The 21323-nt window shown below is 36.2% G+C and overlaps 2 protein-coding genes and 1 long non-coding RNA gene across 4 annotated transcripts; 2 read left to right on the top strand and 1 right to left on the bottom strand.

Moving 5' to 3' along the window:
* The first annotated feature begins 629 nt into the window (after positions 1–629).
* sgk3 (serum/glucocorticoid regulated kinase family member 3) lies at positions 630–12583 on the top strand. Its single transcript, XM_081353328.1, has 17 exons — positions 630–924; positions 3603–3784; positions 3892–3975; positions 4245–4317; positions 5581–5656; positions 5969–6044; positions 6473–6522; positions 7149–7206; positions 7522–7605; positions 7710–7841; positions 8516–8628; positions 9048–9084; positions 9481–9567; positions 10632–10727; positions 10812–10967; positions 11341–11430; positions 11523–12583. Exons 2-17 carry the CDS (start codon positions 3707–3709, stop codon positions 11691–11693), a joined length of 1461 nt encoding a protein of 486 aa, XP_081209454.1. The 5' UTR covers positions 630–924; positions 3603–3706; the 3' UTR covers positions 11694–12583.
* A 118-nt stretch (positions 12584–12701) lies between these two features.
* On the top strand, positions 12702–18181 carry mcmdc2 (minichromosome maintenance domain containing 2; the record flags this gene model as incomplete). The annotated part of the gene is made up of 14 exons (XM_081352628.1): positions 12702–12846; positions 13048–13178; positions 13408–13467; positions 13935–14130; positions 14204–14326; positions 14642–14743; positions 15266–15394; positions 15485–15719; positions 15802–16007; positions 16115–16281; positions 16661–16840; positions 17170–17306; positions 17669–17778; positions 18030–18181. Exons 1-14 carry the CDS (start codon positions 12750–12752, stop codon positions 18179–18181), a joined length of 2025 nt encoding a protein of 674 aa, XP_081208754.1. The 5' UTR covers positions 12702–12749.
* LOC308682737 lies at positions 17883–20789 on the bottom strand. 2 transcript variants are annotated; one of them, XR_014029186.1, is made up of 6 exons: positions 20726–20789; positions 19501–19549; positions 18919–18975; positions 18627–18698; positions 18356–18422; positions 17883–18165 (listed from the first exon to the last, which is right to left on the bottom strand). It is a non-coding gene; the product is annotated as an uncharacterized lncRNA (long non-coding RNA). The 2 variants fall into 2 exon arrangements; XR_014029187.1 differs by having other exon boundaries at positions 18627–18816; positions 20726–20788.
* Positions 20790–21323: the final 534 nt, after the last annotated feature.

The raw sequence follows: 21323 nt of genomic DNA, 5'->3' as shown, positions 1-21323 counted from the left end.
TATATTACATTGCACTGCAAAATAAAACTGATCTCATTGAATACGAGTTTTCTTATTATAAGCCCATGCTGCCCTCTTGCGGATATTTTTTTATTTTATTTTGCCTTTGGAGGATAAAAAAATTGAATAAATATCTGCTTTGTTTGGCATAAAAATATTGGTTTGTTAAAAATACTATAAACAGGTTTACGATAAACAAACATATAAGGGAATTAGCATGTAACATTATTAAACGCCTTGCCATGTTACATGTTTTTTTCTATTTTAGTTATGATAAATTCCATTATTTATAATATAATATAATATAATATAATATAATATAATGTAATATGACTTTTCAGCAAAATTTTCAAAAGTAAAACAAATATAAAAACAAAAATCATTCACAAATGCACATTTTATTTACACTTGATATTTTTGTATCTTACAAGATACAAAAATATCAAGTGTAAATAAAATAAAATGTTATAACTAATACATTTTATGAATGTATGACATTTAAAACCTGCCCCCGTCATTTTAAAATATCCCTTTCCTAACAAGTCACCTTGTAAAAATCTACATAATATAAAAAAAAATGTGATCGATGTGTATGTATACATAAAAATGTGTATGTGTGACAGTTCTGCCGCTAGATGGTGCTGTTGTTTATGCTCCTTTACAACATTATTATTCTTCGTTCCTCGTTCGCATTTAGTCGCGTGACTGATTGTTTCGGAACTTCGAAACAAACGTCAATGTGTCTTTCTTTCACTGGCGGTTCATTGGTAACATGATGAATGTAGGAGACTACAAATTCTTTCCGTTAAGCTGGGTCAGTATTTAGTACCCAGACACGCCGAGTTTGGTATTTGAATCGTTGGACTTCCTTTGCCTCCCGACACGTCACTGGAGTCAGTTGGATGGAAAAAGTGAGAAAATAAGGCAAGTTATGTCTTGACTCTCTTTGAACAATATGAAGCTCGTGAGTGACTCTAGAAGTACGTCGGTGGTTGTAGTACAGTTTGGGCTGTAACAGGTCTTTTCTCTGCGGTAGTACACAATGTACATTACGTAATAAAATGTTTATTTATTTATTTAACAGGCAAGCCAAATGCCAGAAATACAGTGCTCTACAAAAAAAAGGAAGGAAACAAATGTCAGCCAGAAACCAATGTCTTCCAGTCGGGGTTTTGTTTTGAAGCTTGATTTCAGTACAAAATATTGTTTCTAGCCGTCTGAAAATCTAGTTACAAAAATCTTCCTATTTACAACATAAGACCATCATGAATTAAAGAATTCAGGCTAGGGTCATTATTTTTAGCGATTTATGTCACTTGAATGTGTTGTGCTGCAGCAATGCTATTTTTTTTTTTTTATATAGAATATTATTATTATATTCTTACTAATAAAAATAGAGACTGATAATCAGTTTTATTATCACTCTTTACTTAATCAGTAATAAGTTATTCAGTACCAGCTACTATATTGTAGTCATAATTGTTTAGTTATTTGAAACTATGAATAAATATCAGTTCTGCATATTGGTTATTACTTATTAGACAAAAATAATCTGTATTTGTATCAGTCAAAAAGTATATATTGCTCAATCCCTTGTTTTGTAATATTTCATTAAATTGAACTGATTTCTTAAAAACAATTCAACAACATAGCACATGGATGATTTGTTTTGAAATTATTCATGGGATAGTTTCTCATTGAGAAATGAATCTATGAATCCTGTGTGGGCTAGTCTGTGTCATCCAGTATTCTTGAGAAGTAATGTTGACCATTGAAATAAAAATGATATGACCAACAAGTGAAATATTCACCAAGCCTTCCGTTACAAACTTTATTGGAAGTTAAACTGTCCTAAGTTTTTTTTATTGGTTTCTTTGACACACATCCCACTTATAGATTCCAGTGTGTTTAGATATGACATTTTTAATAACGTAGGATTACACTCAGTCTGAGATGAAAGCTGTGCAAACCTGCACTGATGCGTTTTGGCACGGCATGAATCTAGATTTTAATGTGGGACATGTCTGTGCTAGTTTGCTAGCAGTATGTCTGTTCATTTGCATTTTCTTTTCGCTGCTCAAACCTGTTTGTCAGTTTGAGGTGTTATAGTATGAGGTCAGGTTTAATAACAGTAACCTTTTGACACCTTCTGTGTAGTGATGACATTAACTAAGTGGTTATAGTTTCCTGAAATTGCATAATAATGAGCCTGAAGCTGTTGTATCACTTGTCCTGATTTTATTTAGTTAAATTGAAATAAGCCTTTGACAGTGATCTTTCACTTCTCATGTCATGCATAACAGAACCCAGTTTCTAGTTTCACTTTCAAGGTGAAGTGTTTCTGTTTGGTTATTTGGCTCTGACTCTGGAACAGACATTTCAATAAGGCTATTCTTTCAGTCTTTCGGATAAATCATTAGGGCTGTGCAGATGCACTGGGCAGTTCATTTATTTGCATATTTAAAACAATACTAGAGCTCCAATATAACTGACACATTTTAATATGCATTCATCATTAAACTCCCTCATATTCCTTGAATAGTTCAATGGCCACGTAGGCAAATAAACCTGTGACATTCCTCCAAGCACACATGAATGTAGAAAATACAGATCTCAGCGATACGATAAACTATGCAAAAGCTACAGACTGTTATCTCATCTGGACACGTTTAGTTTGTATTTCATGTCACGCAGTGTGATGAAGAGTGCTTATTCTGCTGCTTATTTTAAAAATAAGTATAATGTGCGTAAAGATGTTTATTATTCTAGAAAATTGTCTGTTTTTCTTTGATTTGGTGGTCACTATTTTGATGAAGCTGGTGCATTTAAAGTGTCTCACAGAATTTCGGTACATAGCTAATTATTTGAATTCAGGTTTTTGTAATATGATAATAAAAAGCTTTTATATCTTATTAAAACACTATATATATTTTTTTCTGTTTAAGTTTTTTGCTATCTTACTATATACAAAGTACTATATATAAAGTTTCTCTCTTTATTTTTATATATATATATATATATATATATATATATATTTGGTTATTTAAATTTTATTGATTTATTTTTAACCTGTCATCAAGCTAAAACTGTTGCTGAAAATGCTGATTTTTTTTATTATCATAAACTGAGGAATGTCAGTCTTCCTGTGCTCAGAAATATTTCTCAGCGCTCATTCACTGTCTCCTGAGCTGCTCTTCAGAGGCTCTGCCTGGCCTTTAAATTTGCATCTTCTAAAAATACCTCATATACAGTACCTCAAAGGGGAAGGGGAATGCCGCCCACCCAGTGAGCACTGGTGTGTTGCACTTGACAGAGGGAGTATGTGGCATATGAAAGAAGAATATCCCCGTTTGCTCTCTCCCAGTTGGAGAGAAGCAGAGGGGAGGATAAAAGAATGCGAGGAAAAGAGAGGTGGAGACTCATCGCTTGGCTGGCCAGACTGAGGCTCCTCTCTGTGTTCATGCCACACTTGATTAGTGACTCTGAGTGGCCTTCCTGTCCTGTCATGCAAGGCCCTCTGGAGCTAAATTAATGGACTAATGGACACTGCTGAAAAGAGCACTTGACGGTGGCAGAACATCTTATTTTTATGTTCTGTGCAGGACCAAAATGGAGAGTTCCCATCCGAATCAAGTGTGCACAAGAGGCAGGGGAGCGATCTGAGGACCTGTGAGCCGTTGCTTGTGAGATTCTGAGAGGCCTCAGGATGGAGGAGCAACCTAGCTGCCCCAATGTCAGCATTCCCTGCTACAATGAACAGAGAGACAAGAATAAACGCTATACTGTGAGTCACAGGACCTCTGATGCTCTCATACACGCTCTGTCTCACTCTTTTTTAAATATAATATTAGAGCATCGCCTATGTGAATGTTTTCATCCTTGTATCGTTAGGTTTACAAAGTAATGGTCCGTGTTGGGAGGCATGAGTGGTTTGTGTTCCGGAGATATGCAGAGTTTGATAAACTCTACAACATTGTAAGTAAATACATTTTTTGGAATGTATCTTTTTTGTGAAATGTCCTGTATAAACCATACACTACAGATTTTTAAAGAAGTCTATTATAATCACTAAGGCTTCGTTTATAGTATTTGTTTAAAAATACAGTAAAACAGTAATATTGTGAAATATTATTTCATTTTCTGTCAATATATTAATTTGTAAAAAAAAAAAAAAAAAAAAAGTTACTGACCATGCATTTGAATGGTAGTGCTTTTTAAAAATATTAGCCTATGTTTTTCCACAGTTGAAAAAACTGTTTCCTGCTCTGAATTTGAAGATTCCTGCTAAGAGAATATTTGGAGACAACTTTGACCCAGGTATTTCACATTTCCTTGATTTCTCATGAATTAATGAATATTGTACAGAGCCCGTAGGAAAATTCTGTCATCTTGTGCGCATACGACTTTGCTTCATTTAGCTTAAAAGAGATCATGTGTATTTGACAAATTTGATTATCCAACAGTGTTCCATACAGAAAATCAGCCATGCTAAATCCGCTCTGCCCGAGCCTATAAAATCTTTGTCCTTGTTTAATCTCATGTTATGCTCTCAGACAATGTGGCAGCAAAGTTGTGTGCATAAATAACAGAATGAGAATGCACACCCAAGTACCAATTGTATTTAACTCATGTGCGACCAATTATGCGGCCAGTATGTGGTCAAGATCTTTTTCATAGTGAAATCATCTGGTCATTGGAAGCACATGCAAAATTTGTGCACATGTTCTAAAAGCTTCTTTACCAATGGTAGGATTCTTTCTCTGCTTTTCTTTCTCTTCCCCCCTCATTCTCTCTGGATAATTGCTTTCTCGCTGGACAATAACAGTCCAATTATTTGGTGCATATTTTTACGGTAGCTTCCCATGCTCCACTGAGGGTTCACTTTGTATTCACATTGGACTGCATTGGCTTTGATAAGTTACTGATAAATTAGTTATTTCCTGTCAGAGGTGATTTTAGTCATGAAAAGTTCTCAAAAAATGGGTCGTAGATCTGATTGGGTCGTGGACAGCATGATAATATCAAAAGCTTGCATTATCATTTTTGGATGCGCAGCTTTTGACATCAGCAATCATGCTCTCCTTTATTTTGGTGCAAATTCACATGTCAGTTCCTGGAAGCTAGGTAAATAAGCAGATGCTAAGATGAACAGGTTGCTAGACATCCGCAAAAACCATGAACAAAAATATGCTAGATTAAAATAATGATTCAGACTACATGGATAAATATGGGTTCACTTGCAATGAGTTTGTGGTTTGTGTCTACCACAAAGTGTTTAGTGCAATGAATTATTGGCTACCAAGAACATGAAACCAAAATTCAAGAGCCGTTTTGAAACTAAAATCCTAAATTATCCTATTCAGCCTGTTTCATGGTTATAATTTTGAATTTTTTAACCTATGCAGTTCACAATAATTGGGATTTTTGTTTCCTTTTTTATGATAAATATTTGTTATATTGTGTTGGCTCACTACTTTATTAATGTAAAATCAGGCAAAACCAGACGAGAACTACTGCTATGCACAATTTTTTTTAAATGAATTTTTTATGAAGCGCCTATATTTTTTGTGTAATTCTTAGAGTTTATAAAACACAGAAGAGCGGGGTTACATGAGTTCATTCAGAAGATTGTGTCCCATCCACAGATCTGCAACCAGTGAGTATATATCAGCCAGTGTCAGTGCATCTACTTTTTTGTAAAATTTGAATAGTCTTTGGATGGAAACAAGCCAAAATCAGCCACAACTTGATATCTCTCTGAACTTTGAGTACAAAGTTGATATGATTGTATCTTGTGAACTTGTGCCAAATAAAAGATGCTTCTTTTTGATTCTCGGTCAAATTCTCCATGGTTACAGTTCTTGTTACAGAGAGCTGTTGATGTTAGCTTATATTTCTCCTCACAGCTGAGACTTTGTATCGCCTCAGTCAGACCTCTAACATGTGAATGTTCATTTCAAATGCGCAGTCCTGATGTCAAAGACTTTCTGCAGATGGACAAATCTAAAAACTTCTCTGATGCCTCAGAGGATGAAGATGACAAGGTTGGTATTTGAACTATTATTATGTTTTTAATATATAATGTGTTGAGTAAGCTGTCTTTATACTTTTCTAGCTGTCTCGCTTACTTGCTGTGTTCACAGACATTTTGTTATGTAGTTAAATATTAAGCATTTTTGACATGCTACAGTTATTTATAAATGAATGTTTTGTTAAAAATAGAATTATGTATAGCCTTTTTTCCCTTCTTTTTTAAATCCTTTCTAGGGACCTAGTATGCAAAATAACTTGCGCTACAATCTATGTTTATTATGTACTTTTAGTTTTTTTTTTTTTTTAAGATTATATTTATGTACTGTCCATATGCAAATAAATTCATAATAAAATAAATAAATAAATAAAAGTACATGTTTCTCTACAACTTTGAATTGAGTCATACCTAGTTGTTGTATTTTTGTCATATCTCTTACAGAGTAACTCTACCTCTAGAAACATTAACCTTGGACCATCTGCAAATCCACAGTAAGTGTTTTATAATTGTTTAAAATAATTATATAGACTTTATTACTTTGTATAGTGATAAATATTTATAAATTGGGTAGCAAAAAATGGTGGAAATTAATAGGGATGCACAATATGTCCGCCACCATGTCAGTATCAGCCGACATACGTTCATTTTTAATGTTGTTGTTATCGATTCGATATATTAAAGCAGATAAATAATGGATTATTTCCTTCAACTGAGATACTTAAGATACGCACTGTTCGCCATGATATTTTTGAATTGCTTGAAATATGATTGGAATCACTTCAAAAAGGAAAAATACCGTTAAGTGTAACATACTTACACATATACTTACAGCAAGTCAGTCATATAGGCTACATAAAATTATATTTAGAACATTATTATAATTGTGTGCTTGGGACATGGCTTTTAATGGTGAGACTTTTGTTTTTGTAATCAGGCTCTCAAAAATTATATAAAAATTTGGATTTAGATTTATCGGGCAATATATCGGTTATCGGCTTTCAAATATAAAGAATTATCAGTTATCGTATCGGCCAAAATTTTCATATTAGTGCATCCCTAGAAATTAATGATGCAAATGCCTTTATTTTAGCCTTAATTTCCATTTTTCTTTCCATAGAGCAAAGCCTACTGACTTTGACTTTCTTAAAGTCATAGGAAAGGGAAGCTTTGGAAAGGTAAATTTTCTTTTTAAATATAATATATGTTGTGCAATTATTGATTGCCACATAAGTGAGAGAAACTGGGTCAATTCCTTGTTTGTAGCATGTTATGTGTCAGTACCTGAAAGCTCTGAATGTCACTGAGCCTTAACAAATTCTCTGTTTTGTTTGCTGTATGGTTAGCCATAGTGTTTGTTTCTAAAACACGGACTCTCCATTTAGGAAGTGAAAGTATCTCAGTTATGAAGTTAGAGCTTGTTTTTTGTCCATGAGTGGCCGTACTGGAAGGTGAAACCGTTGCTAACCCACCGTGTCCTCTCCCACACAAAGGTTCTCCTTGCAAAGAGGAAGCGGGATGGGAAGTGTTACGCCATCAAAGTCTTGCAAAAAAAGGTCATTTTAAACAGGAGAGAGGTAATGATTTTCTTTGTTTTAAAACCAAAACTTTATTAATCCTCTCTCTCTTATGATCTTTGACATTTGATTAATGAATGCCTTTGATATTCTTTTCACACCAGCAAAAGCACATTATGGCTGAGCGTAATGTGTTGCTGAAGAATGTTAAACACCCCTTTCTGGTTGGACTGCACTATTCCTTTCAGACAACAGACAAATTATACTTTGTCCTGGATTTTGTCAATGGTGGAGAAGTGAGTATTATTTGTGGTTGTGAAACTCAAGGCTGACATCTGCCTTATCACATCTCAAAAGCCACTGTTTGGCAGAATAAACCAATATGTTATAAATAGAGCTATTGATGACAGTGACATTTGTCATTGTATGTCTTAAAGGGGATAGTTCACCCAAAAATTGTCATCACTTACTCATCCTTATTTCATTTCAAACTCTCTGCCTAACTCAAAATATATTTTGAAGAACTGTTTTTGTCCGTACAAACAACAAATTTAAAGAAAAAGAAAAAAACTCATACAGGTTTGGAATGACATAAGTGTGAGTAAATAATGACAGAATCTTTTGGTGAACTATCACTTTAACAAGGAAATGTAGGAGATTGCCATGTGACATCTAAGTGAGATGAAGCCCATGCATGACTGTTGCAAATTATTGGTAATTTTATTGGCATTTTGCATGGTTCCTATTCACATGTTCAGTTAAACCACTGGTCTGACTTCCTGTTTTTTAGGTTTTATAAGTCTGATGAACATATTTTTAAATGTCAGCTAATGAATAATCACATAAACAATCAGTATCATTGTGAGGCAGGCTGCAAAATAGCCATGACAAACCATGATGTAATAGGTAGCCTGACTATTTTCTGCATTTACTAAGTGAATATTGCAATTTTTGATTCTTTCCATTACAGCTTTTCTTTCACCTGCAAAAAGAGCGGACCTTTCCTGAACCCAGAGCGAGGTTTTACATCGCAGAGATGGCAAGTGCTCTGGGTTACTTGCACTCTCTTAACATTGTTTACAGGTAAATGCAGCTTTATTAAAGAATCACTCAAGCTATAAAAACATAGGTTTGGTGGTTCTCAGATGATGTTTAGCTGTTAAAGTGTGTGAGAATTCCCAGGAGCAGAGAAATGTTTAACAGACACATTCTACACCTCTGGTTTTCCCCGTTGTTGCCATAATGTCACTTGGGATTGTACTTGAAAAATTGTGATTGATGAACTGACTTGACTGTAGTCATTTGAAATTACACTCACGTGTGAAATGGCCATCATGACGTTGGTATTGCTATTCATATGAATTAAATGGCTTGTCTTGTCATATTATAATAGCCATAATTCATTGTTGATGGTTTTTCTGTGTAACATTTTTCAGTTGAATTGTTCCTGGCTGAAGACATATGACAAAATGCTAACGCGTTAAGTGTTCTTGTGTTCCCAGGGATTTGAAACCAGAAAATATCCTGCTGGACTCTCAAGTAAGTATCCCTCTTTTTTCCCCACTTTTATCATTGCCAGAGCATAGCTGATCAACGTTGTGAGAGTTCCAGGGGAAACAGAGTAATCTACCCTCACTGTGAAGTATAACAAACTCTTTTGATTTTCCGAGACGAGGTGTACGAAGCATAGCTTTGGCCAGCCAAATAAAACATAGCAATGAAATCGAAGACTTATTTTTAATTTGTAAGAATGCTAGAGATTAGTTTAAGTTTTATTTGTGCATTTCCTGTCAAATCTGATGAAATTGTGAGGTATCAAGGCCCTGCCAAATATTCCAGTCAGACACTAGATTCTTTGGCTCTGTGAAGAATAGGCCTTTTGTGTGGTGACATGCTTCCTGAAAATGTTCCTGTTTGCATCTTTTGTTTGTTAAGGGACATATAGTCTTGACTGACTTTGGACTGTGTAAAGAGGGCATCTCCCAAGCAGACACAACGACCACATTTTGTGGGACACCTGAGGTATTGTATAATATAAATACGATGGATGAATGATGCTTGCACTACTGTTAAAAAATTTGGGGTCAGTGAGATGTTTTTTTTTTTTTTTAGGAAATTAATACTGTTATTCAGCAAGGACATATTTAATTGATCAGTATTTTTTTTTTATTCTTCTGAACTTCCTATTCATCAAAGAATCCTGATAAATATATATCACGGTTTCCACAAAAATATTTAACCGCAAAACTGTTTTCAACATTATTAATTCATAAGAAATTATGTAATCATCATCACATGATCAGTGACACTGAAAATTCAGCTTTGGAATTTGGAATTCACAGGAATAAATCACATTTAAAATAAGATTTAAATGGGACATTTTTTTTACAGACCAAAGACTTTTGATCGGTAATGTATAGCATGTGTCTTTAATTTTTTGTTTGAAAAGTGTGTTTAACATGTTACTGTGATATGTATGTTACAGTGAATATATGGTTTAATTAGTTGTTGCATGGAAAAAAATACTTCTTGTGATTATTTTTATTAAATTGTTACATATTTGGTCATCACACTTGCCTAGATAACCCTTGTTGCATTTTCCTCAGAGAAAATAGTGCTGTAGTCGTGCTGTCGAAACCCGGAATACTAATTCACCAGTGGTTCCCTCGAGATTTTCCTAATGGGTTTTTCAATTTATGAGTAAAATAAGGTCTGTGGTAAACATGTTTTGCTCTACAACGTAAATTACACTCACTTGCACCCCAAACGTTATTATGTAGTTACTTATTAGAAACATACATTATAATAAACATAACAGCTTCAAAATTCGCCTTTTCGATTTGGCCGTGTGTAATTTATGTTGTAGAGCAAAGCATCCAAATATTGTCAAGTTATGTTTACCACAGACCTTATTTTACTAATAAATCTAAAAACCCACAGGAAAATCTTGAGGGAACCAGCGAATTAGTCTTCCGGGTTCTGGCGTCATGGCTGCTGCACTCTATTAACTGCAAATTAAGCTTTTGGAGGGTAGAATAACGTAACGATTTTAATGCAATAATTGCATTCTTTTGTTGTTTTGATAGTATCTAGCTCCAGAGGTACTCAGGAAACAACCCTATGATAACACTGTGGACTGGTGGTGTCTGGGATCTGTGCTCTATGAAATGCTTTATGGCCTGGTAAGGTACAAATAGAAATCTGGCTAGTTGTCTGAAATACATAGGTAGTAAAGTTTAAATATTGTTTTACCTTTATGCCAACAGCCTCCGTTCTACAGCAGGGACACACATGAGATGTATGACAACATTCTTCACAAGGAGCTTGTCATGCGCCCTGGGGCATCCACAGCTGCCTGGTCCATCCTACAGGCCCTGCTGGAGAAAGACCACACCAGGAGGCTTGGCTTCAGAGATGACTTTGTGAGATATTTAGTACTTATATATCACCCCCTGGTGGATGATTGTGTCAAACATTTTAGTAGAATCTCAATAGTGTTTTTGCAGTATAGTTTCCTGAAACATGGCATTCAATCAGGCAATGAAACACTTTTGAAAAAAATAAATACATAAATAATTAACCCTGAACCCCATTTTAGTTTTTTTCCAAAGCAAAATTTAAATTGCTCTTTTATAATATTTCTATACATCTTATAATATTGTTACTCGCCATGAAAATAGCCAAGGAAGCTGGCATGGCGTTAAAATGCCAACAAAGCAACCAAACAGTCTGGCAATGTTGAATTCAAAATATCTTGGAATATCAGAAAAAGACCTTGTATGCTATTTGTTACAGAATGAAGTCAAAGAACACGAATTTTTCTCATCCATTAACTGGGATGACCTTGAACAGAAAAGGCTTCCTCCTCCATTCAACCCTAGTGTGGTGAGATTTAACAACATAATTATTTTGCTAAAGTTTCAAACTTTTATACATTAGTATATTAAAACAGTCAACTCTCAAATGTTTTCTTGCAGGAATCCCAGTATGACATCTCAAACTTTGATCCCGAGTTTACAGAGGAAACCGTGCCAAACTCGGTGTGCTTCTCTTCAGGGCAGTCAATCATCAATGCTAGTGTCATGGAAGCTGATGATGCCTTCCTGGGATTTTCTTACGCGCCGCCATCAGAAGATTCTTTCCTGTAAGGGTGGCGCTGCTTATGGCGATCCACAGAGAGCTGCATTAAAAGTCTGTGAACGCTCTCTCTGATGAAAGGGAAGCATTTGCTGAGCATGATGTCCCGATCGGAGGGTGGACCCTTTTGTTTCTTAACAGAAGCAGTGCATAAACCTTTCAAACTTGGTGTTTCAAACTTTATTTTTATGCAGAAATAACATTATATTTTGTTTAACATTGAGCTGAAGTAATGATGTTGTTTTCCTGAGAATATTTTCAAGGGCTGGTGATATTTGCAAACAGAACATCCACTTTGACACATTCCTTGTTTTTGCCCCAACTCTTACACTTGATTGCTTATAATGTTGTGCAGTATATGAAAATAAATATTTTGTAGTTTAGTCTTTTATTAGAAATTTACTTAAGGGGAATTTTTTTTTTTTTTCATATAATGTCAACACAAGCAATTAATTTATTGCTTGACATATTAATATATATTCCCTTTATACTGTGTAATATGTGAGTTAGATAAATAGGCAGACCTTTAAGCTGTTTTGAAGTGAATTTCGGTAAACCCTGTAAGTTACGGGTCATTAACAGCCATAGTGTATAGTGTAAATTATACATTTGTCGCTATTTGTAGCTTAGATTTCTTAGAGTTAATAGCGCTTAAAAACTCACAATGACCCTGTTATAAACCACTATTTTGCCACCCTCTGCCTATGAGATGAGACACCATAGTGCCTACTGACCTATGACATGACCTTTAAATGATGTACTGTACAAGTAAACATGTTTTCTTGAATCACTTGGCTGTCGCATGTTGCCTATTTTTTGCATATATTTGCATGTATTATATTCACAGTAGCCTACATTTGGGATTGGGAAATACATTAAATTAAGTAATTATAATACATTTAAATAGATGTGGTGCGTTTCACACTCTTTAAATTTATTATTTAAGAATTATTAGAAGAAGATTTTAATAGTTATTCGAGGGTATGTTTCTTGAGTCACGTGTGATACATCTCATTTGCATATATAATATTGATGTCTAGCATCTCGCCCAACTGCCGAGCGGAGATATGGATAGTCTACTCTCTTTAAAAGAAGCAATAGTAATTTATTTAGATAGAAGTGGTGGACTGCGTAAACTCATTGAAGACTGTAATGTCTTTAAAGGTTTGTTTATAAAGTTTGGGAGCATTATTAGCGGTTTAAATGCATCTAGTAGTTTCCCTCAGTGGACAGGAGCTCGTGCACGTGACACATACAGTGTCCACATCCGTTTTTATGTGACGTTTTAGATTAATCATTACATTTTATGTTATTATTATTATATCCATAACTGTTGAAAGGGGGGTAACGTTAAATGTCTTTCAGGTGCACAGCAGATGGGGGCCGTGTATCGGTTCAGTTTTGATGTAAGTCCCTCAGATATGCTTGAGCTCGACGCCCCACTGGGAGACTGTATACTACACGACCCTCTCAGAGCTGTTTCACTCTTTCAGTCAGTGAGTTGCACAAATGAAATATACAAAATACCCAACTTCTTAGTCAGTTACCTCACGTTTGCTTATCCAAAGTGGCATAGCCATGCATTTTCTCCCAGCTACAGTTTCCTGTAGGTGAACAAAGAAACAATGTCGTGTTGTGTATTGTGCTTAACAAACCACATTGATATTTACATTTAGAAACTACTCTATATTTCAAACAAATGAAAATGCAGTGGTTATTTTTCAGGTTTGTTATCTGTCTATAAAAACTCTGTCACTTATTGACCACATAGAAACAGAAAGCCAGGTAAGGAACAGCTTAAATTCACATTTCACTTATATTTGTTTATGTGTTCACTACTGGTCAAAAGTTTTTAATGTTTTTTAACTATTAAGCAGCAACTGTTTTCAACATTGATAATATTAAAAAATGTTTTGCAAATCAGCATAGAATGATTTCTGAAGGATCATGTGGCACTGAAGACTGGAGTAATGGCTGCTAATATTCAGTGTTCCCATCACAGGAATAAATAATTCTTTAAATTGTAATAAAATGTCACAATATATATATAAAAAAAATTACAGTATTTTTGATCAAACAAATGCAGGCTTGGTGCGCATTAGAGACAAAAAATATTCCAAACTTTTGACTGATAGTGTATGTGTGAGTACAGACTTGGATATTCTTGAAATTCACTAGACAATCATATAATAGAGCCATCAGTGTATAAAAATATAAAAAACATAAGGTATTTTTTTTTCTTTTTTCTGTAGGTTAATGTTGTTTTAAAGCCAACTCACTTGCCGCCTTTTCCTGACTATTGTTTGGATCTCTCTGAGTTTCCTCGTGGATATGGTCCAATGAGACCTTTTGCTTTGGAGGGCCTCGTAATTGCCATGACACGTGTCACCAAATACACACAAGGGGCCAGATTTCTTTGCTCAGAAGAGACATGTCCTTGCTCAAGTGGTAGGTAACCTAATTAACTTTATGGGTATTATTTGTTATTTTTCTACTACACAATTTGTCAATTTGTCTAAAGGGTTTCATCATATCAGAGTTCATGCACCGGGTGCCACAGAGTCTGCCACGGTTAGAAGTGATTTTACCTGCTTTCTCTGCTCTTCAGCGCTGAAAGAGGATGTGAAATCTCGTGTTTTAGGGGGTGAGACTACATCAATTAAAAAAACAATATTGAAATATTATATAAAATATAAACGTGATACATGGGGAAAAATCAGTGAACTTTATAGTTGCAAACACTACCATTCAGGTTTGTGATCAGTATGATTTAAAAATATATATATATTTTTTATTCAGCAACGACACATTATGCATTGATCAAATGTGAAAGTAAATATATTTATAATGTTATTAAATGTTACTTTAACTTAAGTTCAACAGAAAACAGTTATTTTATAGACTAAATGTTATAATGTGTAAAATTGGATATATATATATATATTAATTCAATTCACAGATAAACAGCTAGTTGAGCTCATACATGTAAAAGCAGTGGATATTTTGGGAGTTCATGATGCTGCTTCCTTGAGATATCAGTCTGTCACCCTTTTTCTAAGAGGTAAATGCACTTTTTGTTTCCTAAATTACCCCCTTTTACTTTCTCATGTTATTGCAAATAAACTTCACTTTTAAACCAACCATTAGGAAATAATCCAGGTAGTTTGTTACTTGTCATGCCTGATTAACCTGGTTTTCACAAGGTTGAATCAGAGCTCTCAAATACATAAACTGCCGAAACACATCCTCTCACAGTGTCTTTCAGTATTAGATTGGGTGTTCCTGTCTCCTTCAATAATATTTCTCAGTTAGCCAACTGGAGAGGCCACAGATTCTCTGGACGGTATTAGCATATTGTGTTGACCTAGTATTAGTCTGGAATTCAATACGCCAGGCTCTAGTTACTGAACATACATGTTAATAAATGTAAGGTACACTCATTAGTTTCTACAAGTCATAGTGGAATCATTGTTTAAAAGAGCCTGCAGTGTTTCTTTTGGCATTCGTGTAGGTGGTGAGCTCAAAATAATAAGTGAAGACCAGCCCCCAACTGTGATTGTTTTGTTTCTCTTAACGTAATTAGATGAACTATGTAACTCCATGAGAATCGGCCATCTGTACCGAGTTGTGGGGATTCCAGCTCATGTGCACCAGTGGCCCAATGTAACTTGGAGTGTCGAGGCTTGCAGCATCCAACCATGGACCCCAAAATGTAAGGTCTTGTTTTGACTTTGATGGTGTAAAAACAGCCAGGCAAATTCACAGCATGTCAAAGTCATTTGCTCCTGACTGCCGCTCACAGGCTCCTGTCTGGTTAGCAACAACTTCCAGAACCTGCAGGCAGCCTCGGCCTGTTCCCCGTGGAGGTTCGCTGCCATTGTAGCCAACTCATTCGGTTCCCCGGTGATCCCACCGGGACTCTACAACACATTAAAGTTGGGGCTACTTCTTAGCTTGGTGCAAACTGAAGATAATCCAGACTCGCCCAACCACCTGGATGTGCTTGCTCTCACCAGTGACAGTCTTATAATTGATAGGTACAGCTTTATCAAATGCACATATCCATTTTGATAATGATCATCAAAATATGATGCATAGTATGTGTTTATTCGTTGGCAGGTTGATGAGATATAGCCTGCCATTGGCCTCACGAGGCATTCATCATGCGCTGACAGGAGAGCTGTTGGCATCTCTATCTAGAGATGAACACGGAGCAGGTACCGCCAACATCCATGCAGGTTCAGCTTTGCTGGCATCTGGAGGAGTCTGTCTGCTGGGAGACCTCACATGCTACAAGAAAGACAAGATGGACATGCTTCAGTCTGGTGCCAATGAATTGTTTAACATTATTTCTATCGCAGATGACAGCTAGATATGAAAAACTGTACATGCATTAAAGCACAGCAAACCTAAATACCTATTTTTCCTTCAGCTCTTGAAAGCAGAACTGTGTCTGTTTTCATTCCTGCCAAGAAGTATGGTGATGATATAGACCAGCAGCTCTCCTTCCCCATCCAGTGTAACTTTTGGGCCTTAGCTGATGCTGCTTCCCCCTCCAAGAGGACAGCCAGATGTGATAATGTGGTGCTGGGTTCTGTGGTGGGTTCATATCCAATCTTATTATAGTCAAATGGAGCTTTTCCTCAGGAAATGAGATGGGGATGATAATGTGGGAATTTTATAAGCAAGCTGTACATACCAAAAGACTGATTAGAAGGAATGCTGGAATGCTTCACAGATGACCCCGCCTTTTTCTGTATTTGGGAACAGGAACCAGAGACAATGCCATCTATTTTAGGAGAGTTCCTCATTGTGCTAATTTGTACCAGTTGCTGAACCGCACCCTCGGTTACTCCAAATTGTGTAAAAAATGACTTAGTGTTATTTTATATTACTACATCAGTAAATATTTAAAGAAGTCATGGTTTTACAGCATCTGCTTATTTTATAGTGATTATGATTTTTTTTATAAATGCAGGAAATGGGCTCAGTTCCCCTTCAACTTGCAGGGGCATTTGGACTCGTAGTCCAGTGTAGAGAAACAAGCGGCAATCATCCACTTCTGTCCATGACAGTGCATACCCTGAGACAGGCCATGTGCCCAGGAGAACCCCTTTACCCAGCATGCATGCAGTTTACCACACAAGACTACAAAGAGGTCTGTCAATAATACACTATCGGTCAAAAGGGATCGGAACTCCTTTAAATTGTAATAAAGTTGCATTCACATCATATCGTAATTACCATAAGTACAAGATTTCAACTTGTAAAGCGCTCACACAGCCATTCAGCTTTGGTGAACATAAAAGGTTTCTTTTAAAAAATATTAATTCTTAACTTTTGGCCGGTAGTGTACAGTATAACACTGCATTTGGACTGCTGTTTCTTTTTCGGTTTTCTAGTTTGAAATGTTAAAGATTTATGTACATAAGGTTAGACTTAGTTACATGAAAATAGCCTGTTTTTCCACACTTGAATATCTTATAGCTCTTGGCTCATGCAAGGGAGCTGAAGGTGGACATGAGCCCTGAGGCGGAAAGGATGATCCATGGCTATTACATGGCCAGTCGCAGAGTTCGCTCAGACTCAACACAGAGATCCTCCGTCACTTCTGTCAAACTGCTGTAAGCACTACAAAATTAACAGTTTGCAGCAGCATTTGAACCGATTTAAAAAGAAAGCTACATAACGGCAACTCTTCTTTATAAAGCCTTAGACCACTAGATGGAGCAGTTATATTGCAAATTAAGCACTTCCCCATTTCCAACAGATTGTCAGCAAACAGAGTTGTGTAAATTCTTTGATAGTTTATTTAGAGATATATGGAAGACATCTGTACACCAACAACTGGTTAAAAAAGGGGGGGGGGGGGGGATAAAGCATAAAGAATCCAAACTACTTCTGTAAAACAAGCAGTCACACCACAAATAGATTTAAAAATGTAACCATTTCATACACAACTGAAATTGTTTACTGGTTCTGTTAGGATTTCTCTGGCCCAGGCTCATGCTAAACTCAGTCTGAGAGAGCAAGTTCTGGAGGAAGATGCAGTCATTGCAGTACTGCTGTGCGAGAGTTCAGTCACCCTAAAACATGGTTAGTTCTCATTTTATTTATTTCTAAAGTCTAAAATATACAAAAACTTTTAAACCCAGTCAGTCATTCTAAAATGACATTCAGTAAAGAAACACAAAATCAGGAAAGTTTGATGATCATTTATTTCAATGTGCATTTGATCACAACCCATTCACATTTTAGCACTTCATTGCTAGTTTAAAGTTAGGATCAAGCTCCTGTTACTGTGTGTGTTGAGTGTTTGGGAATGAGAGTTTGTCTTGGGAATGCAGGGGCCTCTGCGCTTGTTTTTCCACCCGACGCGGTGTTTCCCTGTGCTCTTCATGACCTGGACTCCTTGCACCAGCGGGACCTTAGACTGGAAGAATCCCGCAAGCAGATCTTGAATTTTGTGCACACCTACGCAACCTGTATAGAGGAATGAAGCAAGGTATTACAAGCAGGAACTAAGCTTTAGCCCATTTAAAGTCAAGACATGTCCTCAGATAGTCACAGTTTCAGCACCCCAGTCTGGTCTGATGGGTAAACGGCGAATATGTGAATTCATCATGGCAAATGACATTAATATCAAATATAGAATTGATTGTATATAATTTACCAGTATACAAGTGACCAGTCTTCATTCATCAGCACTTCTGTCTCCATTTTCTAGTTTGTCCTTCGATCTGGTAGGGGGAGGTAGAATAAAATCAATACTGTAGTATTCTCAAATAAGGTTCTGGGTAGTCAATTCAATTCTGCTGTTGCTTCAGGTTTCAGATAGTCACAGTGTCAACAACCCAGTCTGGTCTGATGGGTAAACGGCGAAAATGTGATATCATCATGGAAAGTAACATTATCAAGTATAGAATGAATTGTATATAATTTACCAGTATACAAGAAACCAGTCTTCATTCATCTGCATTTTTCATGTCACCATTTTCTAGATTCAGTCCTTCGATCTGGTAAGGGAGGTAGAATAAAATCAATACTGTAGTATTCTCAAATGGGGTTCTGGGTAGTCAATTCTGCTGTTGCTTCATGCTTCAGATAGTCACAGTGTCAACAACCCAGTCTGGTCTGATGGGTAAACGGCGTAAATGTGATATCATCATGGTAACAAGCAATTTTCAAAAATACACATTTTGCACTCAAAAAAAAAAATTATGAAAATGAACTTGCCAGTCTTCATATGATCTGAACTTCTCAGGTCACCCTTTCCTAGGGGAATCCTTGGACCTGGGAGGATAAATAAGATCAAATTTAATGCTGGTGAAATCTCAAACAGGCTACTGGCTAATCAACTCTGCTGTTGCTTCAGATAGTCACAATATCAGCAATCCAATTTGGTCTGATGGGTAAACGGCAAAACGTGACTCATCATGGCAACAAGCATTCCTCAAACACTCATTTCACACAAAAGAAAAACATTAAAAACTCATTTACAATGTATATCTAAAATAAATATAAAGTTTCTCTTCCATCTGCACTTCTCATCACCCTTTACCAGAAGAAATCCTTGAACCTAGTGAGGATAAGTGAAGGTGGCTATATATCCTTACTCGCATACTAAACAGTCAATTGCTCTGCTGCTGCTTCAGATAGTCAGTTTGTGACTTTGTACCCCAATGTGGCATGAAAAGTAAACTGCAAAAACACGAAGTCATTGCTTTTGGTTTAACCAATCCGACACGCTTTACATCACAGTAATCTTGTCCACATCTTTTAGCTTTAAAAATCAATTTAGCAAATTCAGTTTCTTACCTTTGCATTGATCCTTTCCACTGGCTGCAGCCATCTTCATCTGCCTCTTCTGTGATTGAAAAAAAGGATAGATTCTTATTCTTCTAAGTAAAGAAACATGACAAAAGCAGCAGGAAGTTATGAACTAATTACCCATGTTATTTCAGTTATTGATTTAGTGCCTCAAATAAGCAGCACTGAGGGAAAAGGAAAATGAAAAACTCAATTCCACCTCAAAAAGATGACTGATGATCTAGAGGTCAAAAGGCATTGTAACACAGCTTGAGAGTAGACCCTCACACACAAACACAAAGGCCTAGGCAAGGCTAGTTCAACTCAAGGTCAGGACCTTTACCAAGACCACAGCACCTCCAAGTGAATCAAAGCCCTGATTACCCAATCCAGGTCATGTAAGACCATTCCCAAACCAGCCAGACCACACAAGGGACAGCAGACCTATGCCGGACAGAGCAGTCCTGCCGACAGCAGATCAAATGGCAAAGGAGCAATTTATCACCAGATCTGGGACACCCACCTGCCAAAATGATTTATAACAGTCCTCATGGGATACTTAAAACCTTTTCTAAGATAGGTCATGATTACAACAGGATTTGACAAAATCATGTCACCATTACAATATTGATCATACGTTCCCTAAAGAAACGTAATACATCCAATCAAAACTACTGTATTCACGTTGGGCTCAAGATAAACCCTTCAAACTAACGTTAAGTCTAAAGCAAAGTAATTTGAGATCTCCACATCATTGCTCAATAGCTCATGAATAAAAATATACAGTCAATTAAGTCATAACGTATTGTAATGTCAATTTTTAATACTCGTCCAATTTAAGACATGAAAGCTTAATAGGAAAAGCACACATTTAGGCTGATCTGTTTTGCAACAGAACGAGCTGACTCATCACCATTAAGTCTTTTTTACGGTCTATGGATGCGAGAAATAGCGCGAGTCGTGCCTAGCGATCCATGAAAATGCTCGGGACTGACTCAGTTGCTCAAATCCGTCAAATTCCAGTCATTAATGCCTAATGATGCTTCTACGAAACGACGTAGCAAATTCGTATAGTAACTTAATCTTTTTGTAACACGTGTGGGATCCAACCACGTGGCCAACCCAGGATGCAAAAATCTCTAAACGAGCTTATAACCTCATGAACAGTTCCACAAATCGCTGCAACAATACTTTTACTAAGAATGCATCAGTACAACTATTGAAATGCATTTACCTCAAGTTATACTGCAACATGCAGAACGTGCGACCAGCTCAGTCCACTCTCGGGAAGAAAAGGATGTGACGCATGCGTACTTCGCGTTTTAAGTACTTCCTTGTAGGACCAGCACATGCGTGCTGATGTGCTAGACTAGTGTGAAGAAATAAAATCGGCAGAAACTGTTTAACTCTGGCATATGTTCATATGTTTGTATTGATATCAATCCAAAACAGTAAAGTTTAATGAAAAATCTTTTGAAATTTTATTTATTTAATGAAAGAAGCTTGCTCATTGAAGCCACTCAAACCTAAAATAGATAGGCTACAGTACACAATAGCCCACACACACACACACACACACACACACACACACACACACACACACACACACACACACACACACACACAATATAGGCTATAGTAAGCGATAAAATATATATTATATATTACTATATATTATACCCTATTTAATAACAATATCCACAATTTAGATAAAAATGATCCAGTCAGCAATATGGGCTACTTATTTAGATCAATAGGCCTAGTGCAATTGGGGCTATAACCTTTCTCTTTAGAGGGTGTAAAACGGCTTTACAGAGTTAACACTATTCATT

This window comes from Scardinius erythrophthalmus (assembly GCF_964197995.2).
Source record: "Scardinius erythrophthalmus genome assembly, chromosome: 22".
Classification (NCBI taxonomy): Eukaryota; Metazoa; Chordata; class Actinopteri; order Cypriniformes; family Leuciscidae; genus Scardinius; species Scardinius erythrophthalmus.
Note: the sequence above shows the minus strand (reverse complement) of the source record. Positions and strands in the feature narration are given on the sequence as shown.